At 36.0% G+C, this 14363-nt stretch overlaps 1 protein-coding gene across 4 annotated transcripts in view; it reads left to right on the top strand.

Moving 5' to 3' along the window:
- Ecpas (Ecm29 proteasome adaptor and scaffold) overlaps nucleotides 1–14363 on the top strand; it is a 132934-nt gene that overhangs the window by 41418 nt on the left and 77153 nt on the right. For all 4 annotated transcript variants that reach the window (XM_052718417.1, XM_052718416.1, XM_052718414.1 and 1 more), the window contains 5 exons: nucleotides 698–847; nucleotides 4367–4535; nucleotides 7476–7615; nucleotides 11863–11944; nucleotides 13045–13164. In XM_052718417.1, the coding sequence (XP_052574377.1) occupies nucleotides 698–847; nucleotides 4367–4535; nucleotides 7476–7615; nucleotides 11863–11944; nucleotides 13045–13164 (661 nt within the window). The remainder of the gene's footprint in view (nucleotides 1–697; nucleotides 848–4366; nucleotides 4536–7475; nucleotides 7616–11862; nucleotides 11945–13044; nucleotides 13165–14363) is intronic.

Below are 14363 nucleotides of genomic sequence, written 5' to 3' on the forward strand. Positions count from 1 at the left end.
TATAATATATTAATATAGACACTGGAAAAGTGGAAGGACTTAGATGACATCATTTGTGAGCTTAGTGAAAAGATCTGTATCTCAGACCTGCCAATGCAAAAGATGTTTCCAATTCTGATTTACTTACTAATTGATCAATCAGTTGGTTGATTATGGTGCTGGGGATCAAATCTAGGGCTTCACCCTGTACAAAAGACTACAGGTTTTTATAAGGAAAATTAGTAATTAAAATTAAATTTTTATTGAAAGGACATGTTGGACTTTACTTTTATCAAAAATTTAACATGAAATACCTTTTGGTAACATCAAGTCTGTTTTATATATAGTTTTCTAGATTTTTAAAGTGATGAACCATATTGGCTAAATGCTAATTTTCACTTAATACTTTGAGGGTTTTTTTTTTTTTTTTTTAAATTTTTAAAACAAGTTTTCTTTGTGTAGTCCTGGCTGTCCTGGAACTTGCTCTGTAGACCCGGCTGGCATTGAACTTAGAAATCCACCTGCCTCTTGCCCCCCCGGGTGCTGGGATTAGGAAATCAAGACCACTCCTAAATTAGGATTTTGTATATAATTAGTATCAAAAATGAATAACTCCTGATATAATTGCCAACTTTTATTAAGTGTTCTTTGCTCTGTTATTTCCATGTATAAAAATTGATTTATAAAGTAGCTTCAATAAATGTAATTTTTCTTTCAGCTTAATGCATCTTTTAATACCAACCCTTTTTCACATGAAATACCCAGCTGAATCATCAAAATTAGCTTCTCCTTTTAATCTTGCTGAGAAACCAAAGACTGTGCAGCTGCTTTTGGACTTTATGCTAGATGTCCTTCTGATGCCTTATGGGTAAGTTAAAAAAGACAGACAAAGCCAAGCAATGTCGTTTTTCACTGAGTTTACTATATGGAAATTATGTGCCATTTAAAATGATTCAGCTCACTTGTGAATGGATGCATGTCTGAGGACTCTCATCAGTCTTAAATGCTAAGGTCCACACTACATATTGACTGTGTAGATATAGAGCTCCTGTTGTGATTTCAGACTTCACCTGTCCCAGGCTGAAATAAATGTTCTGTTGAGTCTCCTAACACCTTGTACTCTTAGGAAATCACATCCAGCTTTTCTTTTCATAGTTTCCTTTCTTCTTGGTGTCTTGAAATCTCTTTGCACTGCTACCATAAAGTTTTTTGTTCTCACCTCTTTGTTTTCTAACTCAGTTTTTTTAGTTAGTGTACAAAATAGTGGGCTTCACTGTGATCTATGTTATACATATATATAAACACACACACACACACACACACACACACACACACACATATATATATCTCATTGTACTTAGTTATCCCTATCATGTCTTCAAACTTCTCTACAATGCTGTAGAGCTGCCTGATTTTTAGCATAGTTGTAACTGAAGTTTTCTCTGGTCCTGCCCAGCCCCACAGACCCCACAGCCACTTATAAAATAATCACTCAGAAGCTTATATTAATTAAAATTGTTCAGCCATTAGATCAGACTTATTATTGACTAACTCTTACACTTAAATTAACCCATAATTCTTATTTATGTTTAGCCACATGGCTTGGTACCTTTTCTTAGTTCTGCCTTCATATCTTGCTTCCTCTGTGTCTGGTTGGCGACTCCTGACTCAGCCTTCCTCTTTCCAGAATTCTCCTTGTCTGTTTATCCACCTATACTTCCTGCCTGGCTACTGGCCAATCAGCATTTTATTTATCAACCAATGGGAACAAGACATTCACAGTACGCAGAGCACCATCACCCATCACATAGTTCTTAATCAAAGCACATCTTACAACCGTGGTTTCTCACTAGCCAGTCATACTCCCCTATAAATTAGGTTCATACTCCCCTACAAATAATTGTCATGTTATTCCTTAAGGCATTGCAGTTACTTCTCACTTTAGGGTATTTCTCCACAGAAAAAAATAACAACAGAGTCACTTTGGAAAATATCTCCTACTAGCTTGATATCAACTCTGTCTCTGACAGACATTTTTCATTCTATGTATGTAAAAGGAAGTTTTTGTTCCTACCGCCTGTTCCTAAATAACCACTCTGAGGCTTATGTTAATTGTAAATCATCGGCCAGTAGCTTAGGATTATTACTAACTAGCTCTTACATCTTAAGTTAACCCATATTCCTTATTTATGCTCTGTCACATGGTGGTGCCTTTATTAGCATGGCACATTCATCTTCTGCTCCCTCTGTGTCTGGCTGGTGACTTCACACTCCGCTCTTCTTCCCATCATTCTTAGTTTGGTCGCCTCATGTATACTTCCTGCCTAGATACTGGCCAATCAGTGTTTTATTAAGCCAATTTGAGTGACAAATCTTTCCTGTGTACAAGAGGAGTATTCCACAGCATATGTAGATATATTTGCTCTATTTTCTATGTATTCATAACCCCCAAGAACCACCTGTATACTACTTTGTGTTTTTATCACATTGTTGACATCTTCATTTTTCTTAATAGATTGTCAGCCCCTTTCAGTCAAGATGTGTTTTATCAAACTTTGGAATCTGGCCTACTTTCCGGATTGTGGTCTGCTACTAGCCTACTGATTTTGTCCGGTTGCCTGAGATAGTTTTCTAAAGTGCTACTTCCATACCATTTTCCCTGGTCTTGAGTGTCTATGTACATAGAGGGCCAGGCAAATGGAGCTGCACATCATCTGGCCTCAGTGCAGAAACAGGAGGGTTCAGGGTGTATTATTATTTCTCTTCCAGTTTGCTCTTTTTCAGCTCCTTTAGTTTAGTAGCTTGATGGGCCTTGACAGCAGGCATGAAGCTAAAAGAGTGAACTAGTAGTGGGGTAAGAATATAAACTGTTAAATCTCACCCCCAGCGACACTCCCTCCAGCAGAACTGCACCTTATTGTTATGGGGATATAATCTCCCCCAGAAGTGCCAATACCTGGGAACCAAGTATGAGTTCATTGAGACATTCTCATTCAAACTACCACAGCTTCCAAGTGTTTCCTTTATTTATAATGAGAATTTTAATATCATTATGATCAGATTTATCATTATAGAATTATACTGATTAAAGGGATTTTTAACTAATAGTTATATCAAAATTTATTTTGATTGTGAGGAATACTAGTTTTAACTGGATTAAAATGAATTTATTAGAGATCTTATTTCTACTTTCTACAAGCCAAATTAAATAAGAGAATAATAACAAGGAGATACATACAAAGAGTTTTGAATATATAATGGGAAAATTCTAATTTTTTTCTGACTTTTCCTACTTTTAAAACTTTATTATTATTATTATTTGTATGTTTCTATGGGTATGATGTGTGTGGAGGTCAGAGGGCAGTTTTTCTGAGGGAGTTGGTTCTCCTTTCTACCTTTAATGGGTTTCAGGACTCAAATTCAGGTTGTCAGGCTTGAGTGGGAAGTGCCTTTACATTGAGCCCTCTTGCTGGCCCTTAACCTTTTCTCTTGGACCCTTTCACTTTGTTTTGAACTTTTAGAATGTTATGTATTTGTATGTTGGCAATGTGTCAGAGGCTTCGGTGAGGTTTCTGATGTGAGTTACAAAGAAAGGAGATTAACTGTAAAAGCTCTATTTGGGGCCTAGAACACTAGTGACCATACGCCTTGTGTGGTCAACAAACTTGTGTCTGTCTGTCAGTTAAAAGTCAAAATGTAATGAGTCTCTACTAACTGATCAAACAAGAGTGTGTTTATGCATATGGAAATGGCACAGATATTTTGTACTCACTATTGTTAAGTGTTGTAATTCATTTATAACTGCCTTGAGTGATAGGTTCTTCTGATTCATTTTACTGAGGATGTAGATATCTTTTATTAAGATACCTTTAAGATTCTTTATGTTACTGGGCAGTGGTGGTACTCAGGAGGCAGAGGCAGGTGGATCTTTGAGTTTGAGATCAGCCTGGTCTATGGAGCAAGTTCCAGGACCGCCAACACAGAGAAACCTTGTCTCAAAAAACAAGCAATAAAGATCTTTATGTTGAAATTTTTATTTTAGTTATTCTTCTAGCACAGTGCTTCTCAACCTTCCTGATGCTGTGACCCTTTCATACAGTTCCTCATGTTGTAGTGACCCCAAGCATAAAATTATTTCACTTCATAGATGTAATTTTGCTTCTGTTATGAATCGTAATATAAATGTCTGTGTTTCCCTATGGTCTTAGGCAGCCCTTGTGAAAGGGTCATTTGACCCCTAAAGGGGTCGTGACCCATAGTTTGAGAATCGCTGTTCTGTCATATACTACTGTACAAGGACAGCATGTGATTGACTATTTTATGTATATATGTGTATATACACAAATTCACGTTTTTATAGAGAGTTAAAGTTTTATTTCTTTTCCAGATATGTGTTAAATGAATCCCAGAGTCGCCAAAATTCATCTTCATCACAGGGTTCTTCTTCAAACAGTGGGGGAGGTTCTGGAATCCCACAGCCTCCCCCAGGAATGAGCTTTTATGCAGCTAAACGAGTTATTGGTGATAACCCATGGACACCTGAACAGTTGGAACAGGTATCACACAGTGCTCATCATGGGAGTTGGCCTTGAACACTTGCCCCTATGAAGTTCATGGAAGCATGTGCAGTATAATTCCTGTATATTCAGGTTCTTTAAAGACTATGTTTGAAAGGAGCAAGTGATGTAAAATGTTCTTTTCCTCTGCCAGTTTTTTGTTAAAGTTCTAGGGAAAAGGGAGGAGTGGGAAATGATCTTATGTCTTTCAAACATTGCTCACATCTTTCAAGTATTATGCACAACCCATTTTTATATTGAGCAGATTTAGTTTTCTATCATTTCAATTTATAATTATAGGTCTTAATAATTACTTAGCTCCTTTGATGCAGTTAAATTACAATTTACCTTTCATTATTCAATTTTTAGGGCTGTACATTTTGTGTAAAGTGAGGAACCTCTGTACTTCACAAGTGACAATGTGGGGAAAAGCATGACTCCCTTTTATATTTCTTCTTGGGGTTTTAAAAATTGGCATTAAGAATTTTATTCTGGATTTAAACAGGACACAGATGTTCTCTGAGCAGCTTTTAAAAATGACTGGTGCTCTACAGAGAAGGTGCCTCCCTGTGTCTGTCATCAGGCACCTCAGGGAAGAACAGAAATCAGTATGTAATTATTTTGGAATTCAAGCAACATGGGTTAGTCTTCCAATCCTTCCTTTATTTCTCCATAGCAGTCTCAATGATTTGATCCTTTTCTTTTTGGGATTGTAAGTGACCATTGATCAAAAGTGTTCCCAGGAGAGGGAAAACGAAGCAAGGGGGGCATTCTTGCCACTCACAAATTTAAGAGTGTTACGTTCAATGAGGATTATAATTGATCAGATTTACTTCATGCTTGTACATCTTCTATTTTCCCTCCTTAAACCATAGTGTGAGGAAGATAAATAGAAGAGAAGCCACTCTATTGAGTGTGGCCTGTGGCAGGCTCTATACTGGGTACTTTGAGGACATTATCTCATTTAATCCTCACAGCAACTAATGAGGTAGTGAAATTGAGCTCCTTTTCTAAAAGGCACTGAGGTTTTGAGATTCACCAGGGTCTCATTTCTGTTCCTAGACTTTGAACTTAGTTTTTTCTGAGGCTTAAAGCTGTACTTATTGTTACTATTCACTTATAGTCTTAAGTTGGTCATTGTTTGCTCTATTTAAAGGTCTCTGTATGTGTTTTGTCTGTTTCATAATCTGTTGCTAAAATGAATAGTTTAGTTTAAAAATAAAAACTTCTTATTTTCGAATACTTTTTCTTCCAAATTAATGAACTTTTTTTTTTTTTATAATTATAAAGGTAAAGGTTTAAGTAGTTAGGAATAGAATTGAGGGGTGATGGATACATAGCTTAGTTGATAAGAGTACTTACCTATGTGCATGAAGCCATGGTTGAATCTTGGCACTCCATAACCAGGCTGTTATGGCAAAGAGGATCAAGGTGTTCAAAGTCATCCTTGGCCACATAGTTCATTTGAGACCCTGTCTCGAAAACAAAAAACAAACAGAAACCCCACAGTACTGCTCAGTGACAGAGTGCCTAGCAGGCAGACTTAGGGCCAGGACTTCAATCCACAGCACCTCAAGGAACAGTGTAGCAAAAAGTTAGCTATGCTTTATGCTTGGGCCCGGTTCTCTCTCTCTCTCTCTCTCTCTCTCTCTCTCTCTCTCTCTCTCTCTCTCTCTCTCTCTCTCTTTCCCCCTCCCTCCCTCCCTCTCCCCATCTCTCCCTCTCTCTCTTCCCCTCTTCCCCTTTCTTCTTCCCTCCCCCTCTCCCCCCCTATTTCTCAAGTGTGTATGTTTTTATGTGTGTATGAACAGTTTTTACATAATACATTTTGACTTGTCACAATAGTTTAGTCTTTTTACCAGTCTTTGGGGATTTAAAAAAAATCTGTACTTTTAATATTTGTATAAAATTTAATCATGATGAGCTCTATCATTTTCAGTTTTCTTTATACATTTTTTGTCATGCATTGTGTATTTGACTTCTGTAACCATCCCTTTGCAATTTATGTTAATGATTCCTTCTCTTTTCAAACAGTATCTCTTCTAAGAAAGTTACGTTGAGCAGGGAGGAGAGGTGGCCTTTTTGTGACCAGTTGTACTTTTTTTTAAATTGGCATTCTTTCTTGTTCAATTTTTAGAAATTCCTTCCTTCTTTAATATATATTTTATCATTCCTAATTTGTATAACCGAGACCTATTAAGTAACTGGTTTTAAAGTGAAGATATAATTTTGTTTTTCAGGTGTATTTGTCCCAGAATGATTTGTAGTGAAATTCATAGCTCTTCACATTTCAGGAAATTCTTCTTAGACTCTTTATTGCATTTCATTGAGCTTGTTAGGTTAGGCACTACTGTTGGATTAGAGTTGCACTCGGATTGACTAGAGTGGGTTTGAAATCATTTTTTCTGTTTTTAGAATCTTAAGAAAGTAGAGGACAAGAATGTATATCTTAAAAATAGAGTAAAACTCTGGAAGGTGAGGTATTCATAGGTTTTTTTTTTTCTCACAAACATCTGTAGAGCACTTTGTTCTTAATGTTGCATCACCTTTACCTGGAAGCTGCAGATGGAGACTTAAGTCTTCACAGTCTAGGAAGGTTGTGTAACCCCACTAGGGAGACTGTTACCATTGTTTTGTTGTCAGAGACTTGTCTCTGAAGCCTGCCTCTATCACTTACTGTGTGTTCTAATATCTTAAGCCTTGCCTCAGTTTCGTCACCTAAAAATGTCTGTGATAGTATCTACCTCATAGACTGTGAGGGTTAACTGAAATCATGAATAGCTATGATTTAGCACAGTGTCTGGCACATTACAAGCCTAAGTAGGAGCTCCTCCTGTTGATTTAACCCATGGCTTATGGCCATGTTGGTATGTTAAACAGTATTTTTAGTGAGTGTTGTTTCCCTGACCACTCTTTCTCTTTCCCTTCACTCATCTACAGTGCAAATTGGGCATAGTGAAATTTATAGAAGCTGAGCAGGTGCCTGAACTCGAAGCTGTTCTCCACCTGGTGATTGCTTCTAGTGACACACGCCATAGTGTGGCAACAGCGGCAGACCTGGAATTGAAAAGCAAGCAGAGGTAATTACTTCCTTGTTAAGCTTTCAAAGTCAAAAGGCCAGATTTCTTAAAGCTTTGCAGGGTTTTATGGAATGAGGTATTCAGCTCAGGAAACTAAGACACATACTTAGTTTATAAGTAAATAAAGTTTACCAAAGAGCAAAATTTTGTGTCAGAGAAAAAAAACTATTTGAAAATGCATTTCAAAGCTGAAGTAGGTTGGAAATGCCATCATGAGAAGTGAAACGTTTGGCTAGGCAAATAAACTAAAAGTTAATATTAAAAATATTAGACCCAAGAAGTAGTTAATTTTTAATTCTTCTGTCTCAAACCAGTTAAGATCACCTTTAATAATGAATGTATATGTATTGTGGTTACTGTTGGTAGAAACCAGGTTCATGGAAAGAGTTGCTGAGTAAAGCTTAAATTTACATCGAAAAGAGATACAAATAGTAGATAGACTTAGAGAAATACTCTGTATGAAATAACAAGCAATGGAAAATGAACAGTGAACTACCAGTTTATACCTGTAGTTAAATAACAGGTGTATAGCTGTTGGTAAATCCATGTAAGTTTCTGCAGAATTGCTGGATCTCATGCCCTGTTTGAGCAGTGAATCATGAAAAAAAAAATTATACACAGTAAATCTGGGAATTCGTCCTCTACTATCATTCAAAAGAAGAAAAATATATTTAGAAATGGTATAAATTTAGTCATTATGTCATGTCCTATAGTTATTGAAAAATAAAAACAAATTGAATTTTCCACAATAGGGATAGATTACTGTATAGACTATTGTGTTTCTTTCAAAATTATAAAAATGATATATCAACATACAAAGTGCTCCTCAAGTAATAGCAAATAAAGTAGAATACAAAATGACATAATATTCTAATTATAAAATTTAAAATGATAAATACATAGATTGAAGAATAACTTAAAATGAATCTATTTGGTTAAAAAATAAAATCAAGCTAGATAATAGTGGCTTGTGCTTATAATCTCAGCACTTGGGAGGCAGGAGCAAGAGGATCATAAGTTCAAAGTTAGCTTTTGCTACACAGTGAGATCCTGTATATATATTTACAATTCATATAATGAGGTTTTAGTAATTGATTTATGAATTTTGAGATGGTCTTGTTATATAGCTTACGCTGTCCTTAGACTCCCTGACCCTGTGCCTCTGCCTACTGAGGATTTTAGGTGTGTGGTATCATGTCCAGAAGGCTGAATGATAACATTTTGTTCAAATAATGTTACCAGACAGAAAAATATGGAAAGTGCCATAAAGCTTTTATAAATGTTGTATAATTTTACTTTGCTCTCTCCTAAGAAGACCAGTGCAACGAGGTGTAATAAAATAAGTTAATGAACTCCACAGGCCTTAGTTTATTTCTTGTTGAAATGTTTGGGTGGGTAATGGTGGCTGCAAGTAGTCTACCACTAAAGGGCGTGTGTGGTGGTACATAGCAGGGCTCCTTAAGCTTTCTTTCGTGATCCTTTTTGAGTTTTTTTTATATGACTGAGTATAGTACATGAATAGATTTGCAAATCAGACATTTGCTGGTAATAAATCATAAACTTATCTTCAAATAATTTTTGCTATACATACAATTTTTCCATTACGAAGAAAGCAAATTTTTCTATTAATAAAATGGATGTGCTTGTTCATTCTTACACAGAGAATTAAATCTTGGCTGAATATTTGATACTTAGGACAGATTCTCTTTAGCCTGCTTCAGGGTTGATTCTTTTTTGATTTTTACAGTGGTTACTGCTAGGAACACGGCTTTACATACATACTCAGTACAGAAGGCAGAAGTAAGTTTAAGGCATTTAGGAATTATTGGAAATTCTGTCCTAATCCCCAACCCCAATTTACCAAGTTTTAATCAAATATTCTAACATGATATAATTCAAAGATAGACTCATTTGATTTTGCATGCTGAGGAATGATGGTAGGAAAATAATAGAAGTTTTATTTTCTGTATTTCAGCTACTTTCTATAAGAGATGGAATGAACAGTAAGAACAGTGAAATTTATAACATATGCCGGTCTTTAATATGAGGCAAGGGGTTTCTGTCAGTGTTTACTTTGCTGTATGGACTGACACCGTGTACAGTGCAAAGTCTGCACGTTGAGCATTCAGAGCAAAGGCTGCAGGGAAGCTGCACGATGCAACCTGAGTTAATCCTGCCAGAAACACTATCGATTCATTACATCCATGATTAGAAACTTTACTGTTCTTTCTTTTAATTTGGAGCTGAGGACCGAACCCAGGACCTTGTGCTTGCTAGGCAAGCACTCTACCACTGAGCTAAATCCCCAACCCCTTAAACTTTACTGCTCTTAAATTTGTTATGACTCCATATTTAGTAATGTGATCCCATATGGGAGTCTTGACCCATAGTTTAAGGAGAGGGACATGGAGGAAGTGATAGTCACAATCTTATTTTTTCATGTCTTTTACTGATTGAGTTTGAGAGCCAAACTTAACCTTGACAGACTAGAGTGAGAAAATTGGACTACTTTTTTTTCTAACATTCTTTCAAGTCTTAAGTGGTTTTTTTTTTTTTTTTTTTTATTGTTCATGACTTAGAATATTTCAAGGATTTAGTTTTGGAGTGTTAAAAAAATTGTTCTTTCATAACATTTCATTAAGTTTGAACTGGCCCCATTCTGTATAACATATTGTAGATTTGATTGTTGGAAGTACAATCTTAGATATATTTAATTTTGTTTTTAGGATAAAAAATGAGTATACCATAAAATTGCATTAAGTGCTTAAAAACTATAGGGAAAACACATAGGTAACCATTTTGTGAAAGAAAAAGCTCAAAGTATTTCTACAAGTATTGTTTCCATTGTTCCTTTTCTAACTGCCAGCTGTACTGTCAACCTGTTAGAGTCTGGAAAAGTTACAGTAAAGTCAGTGGCTGTCATATTGAAAAGAAATGATATGGTCCAATGTGGACACTTTACAACAGATACATAGTCAGAAAAGTAACCCTGAAAAAAGAGTAGTAGTACAGTAAGATTAAAGGAGCAGTGAAAAATTCCGCACTGCTTAATCACAACTAGGCCTTTAGTCTGCTTTCCTAAACTATTTGTTTTGCTGAAATTTTCAAAACCTTAAGTTTTATAAAAGGGAAATAGTGGTTGAATTTGATTAATTAGCCTCAAGCAGCTGAGAAAAGATGTAGGTGAATAGTACTAAAATTGAAATGTATAATGCCTTGGAGAATGGTGGCATTGTGGCATAGGTTGATGAGGTATGGTTAAAAAAAAACATCAAAAATGGAGTTGAGCAGTATAGCAAATTCTTTTTACATGAAAACCTTGTAAGTTGAAAGCAGAACCAGTGTTCAAAGTCAGAGAGGCAATAGCGTGGGAGAACTTCAGCAATCAAAGATTTTGTTAGTACTGGGTTTATAGACTGAGTGACTGTGTCCCACTGTGGTGGTGATGGTGATGGGGTAGATAGTTACCTTTTATCTAATCACTGTAGCCCAACTAGGAATGAGGCTCTGTGACAAATAGCATCGTGACTTCTCAGGTTTAGGTATTGAAGCTAATAGGCTAGATAAGAATTGTATGATGCCAGGAATCAAATAACAGTATTGGAGAAATACAATAGGTTACAAATTTTCTAGGGTATGATTTTTTGAAGCATAAAACTATTTTTGTTATTTATCATTTTTAAGTCATGAATGGTTAAACAGAAGCATCAACTACTGACCCAGAGCTTTTAGTACAAGTGTAGTATATGTCTATTCTGCTGAGCTGCTCCATAGCCCTGGCCCTGACCCACCTGTGTAGGAGGAACTTTGTCCAGTTTATAATTTCTCCTGTGGTGCCAAGTTGGGCCATTGGCTACAGTAATCTGTTGGATCAAAATGGAAGACCTGGAATGAGTGATTTGTAGTTTTTTTTTTTTTTGGTTTTTCAAGACAGGGTTTCTCTGTGTAGCTTTGCGCCTTTCCTGGAACTCACTTGGCAGTCCAGGCTGGCCTCGAACTCACAGAGATCCACCTGCCTCTGCCTCCCGAGTGCTGGGATTAAAGGCGTGAGCCACCACCGCCCAGCGATTTGTAGTTTTTAAAGCTAATTTTGACAGTCCCCTTCATTTCTACTCTTCCATAGTATCAGTTGTCCATTCTATTTGTGTGTTTCTGACATTTTTCTCTGATAACAAATATTAGGGTTTTTAAATCATTGAAATGGGGACAAAAATAATTTTAACCATCTCTGTTGAAACCTCCCATAGTTTAATTGACTGGAATAATCCTGCCATCATTAATAAGATGTACAAAGTATACCTTGGGGATATACCACTGAAGACAAAAGAGGTAAGTTGCTTTGATTTAGTCTCAAGTCTCATACCAGCATAACATTGTGTTGACATCAACTGTATTTTCCCCCTACTTAATTTGTTAGCTAAATCCATGTTTTATGAAATACTAGCTTTAAGCCATGTTTGTCTATGTGAATTCTACTCCTGAATGGTGAGTTTAGTAGATCTGGTATTTTCAGAGATAAATATTGAAAGGAATACCTTTAAAAATATGGATTGGGAATATTTTATGTTGAAACATTTGCTGAACTCAGTAAGGCAGTATTTTCCAGATGACCAGTGATGTCACAAAAGCACAACCTAAGGACCCCATCCAAACTGTAAGGTAGACAGTGGAGTTTTATTTAACAGCATCTGCAGGAGCTCAGCAATTTGGCTTAAACTCCAAATTATAACTAAGCTTTAGGAAACCATTTTGTATTAAGTTTTGATACAGAATCGAAGATCTACAATTACTTTTAAAAAGGGCAAAAATCATCCCTATTTTCTGACCATGTGTCTGCAAGCTGGGTTTTATTCCATCAATCAAACCAGCAATCACAGCAAATTCAATGTAGAATATGGAAAAATCTAGCTCTTTTCTAGTAAGGTGAATGCTGAAGATAACTTCCAAAAAAAATATGTAAAATGATGCTGTTCCTCAGTGCATTTAAAAAACAAAGGCCGTCTTTTAAAAGAAAAAGGTTATTTATTAAAATATATTAATTTATTGATGTTTCAGATTTTTCAGTTTTAATATTTAATGTAACAATTGCTAGTAGGTAATACTGATAGAAGTAAGAACTTTTGGAATCTTCAGTAAATAAAACAAATTTTTATTTATTTAATTTTATATGTATGAATGTTTTGCCTACATGTATGTTTGCTTCCCACAGAGGCTAGAAGTTGGTCCTGGATCCCTTGAAACTGGAGTTAATGGATGGTTGTGAGCTACCATGTGGGTGCTGGGAATCAAACCCAGGTCCTCTGTAAGAGCAACAAGTGCTTTTAACTGCTAGGCCTTCCCTCCAGTACCTAGGAATCTTCAGTAATTTTAAAGAGTAAAAACCCACAAGTAATTTTAAAATGTGTTATAATCAAACATGTTTTTCCCAGGGAGCAGTTCTAAAGCCAGAGCTGAAAAGAGACCCGGTCAGTACCAGAGTGAAGTTAAAGATTGTCCCTCATCTCCTTCGTTCTAGACAGGCTGCTGAAACATTCCCAGCTAACATTCAGGTAATCAGTGTTGTTCAAAGAGGAAAAGTGGTTTGAGCAAATAGCTTTACTTAGAGAAAAAATGGTATTAATGGATATTCAGGAAGGAGGATGATGTACATAACAAGACTAACAATTTTAAGTGTATCTGTATAAGTTACTTTGTAAAATTATATATATATATACACTTATATATATATATATTTATATATATAGCTTATGGTTTTCATTTACTTTAAATATGTGGTGGTAACTCCATCCAGACTAGTTTTTGTGATTGCCCAACATTATAAGAAACTAAACTTTTTTTCTATGTATTTGTGTGTGTGTATGTAATATTACCGTCATAATTATGTAAGTGAAAACTCAGGCAGCGAGTGGTTCTGACTTTGTCTTTACAAAGTCCTTCACTTTTCCTTTGTGCTTAAAGATGATATTAACTCACACTGTTGCTTCTTGATTTAATGACTACAGAAGTCTTCTCCTCTGTCTCCTGGCCTGTCCTCTGGCTCACATTTAGTCTGTCTTCTGTATTGACACCAAACTGTCTTTGCAGTGGGAAATACTGTGTTGGTAAAAGGTACAGGTCCTTTTTTTTTTTTTTTTTTTAAATCTTTTAACCACGTTATGACTACCTTAGCCCTCAAGGCAATTATTTGGGGAATTGTCTTAGGGTTTCTATTGCTGTGAAGAGACACCACAACCATGACAACTCTTATAAAGGAAAAACATTTAATTGAGGCTGGCTTACAGTTTCTGAGGTTTGGTCCATTATCATCATGGCAGGTGGCATGCAGGCAGGCATGGTGCTGGAGAAGAAGCTGAAAGTTCTACATCTTGATCCACAGGCAACAGGAGGTGAACTGTGTTTCACAGTGGGCGTAGCTTAAGCATAGGAGACATCAAAGCCTGCCTCCCCACTATAGGATACTTCCTCACACAAAACCCACCTCCTAATATTGCCACTCGCTATGGGGACCATTTTCTTTCAAACCACCCCAGGAATCTAATTTATTTATGTTATTTCGTCCATGTTTAAATTGTGATAAAATGTACTTGAAATTCCATCTTGATCATTTTAATATGCAGTTCACTGGCTTTAAAAAAAAGTCCCATTGTTACAATTCTGTTCATCTTGCAAAATTCAAACTCTTCTTATAAAACATTGTCATTTTTCTTATGTCTTGCCAACCACTATTCTGGTTTTCATCTCTATGAAT

The sequence above is a fragment of the Peromyscus californicus genome, unplaced genomic scaffold (genome assembly GCF_007827085.1).
Source record: "Peromyscus californicus insignis strain IS unplaced genomic scaffold, ASM782708v3 Scaffold_5__1_contigs__length_169319896, whole genome shotgun sequence".
NCBI classification, from domain to species: Eukaryota; Metazoa; Chordata; class Mammalia; order Rodentia; family Cricetidae; genus Peromyscus; species Peromyscus californicus.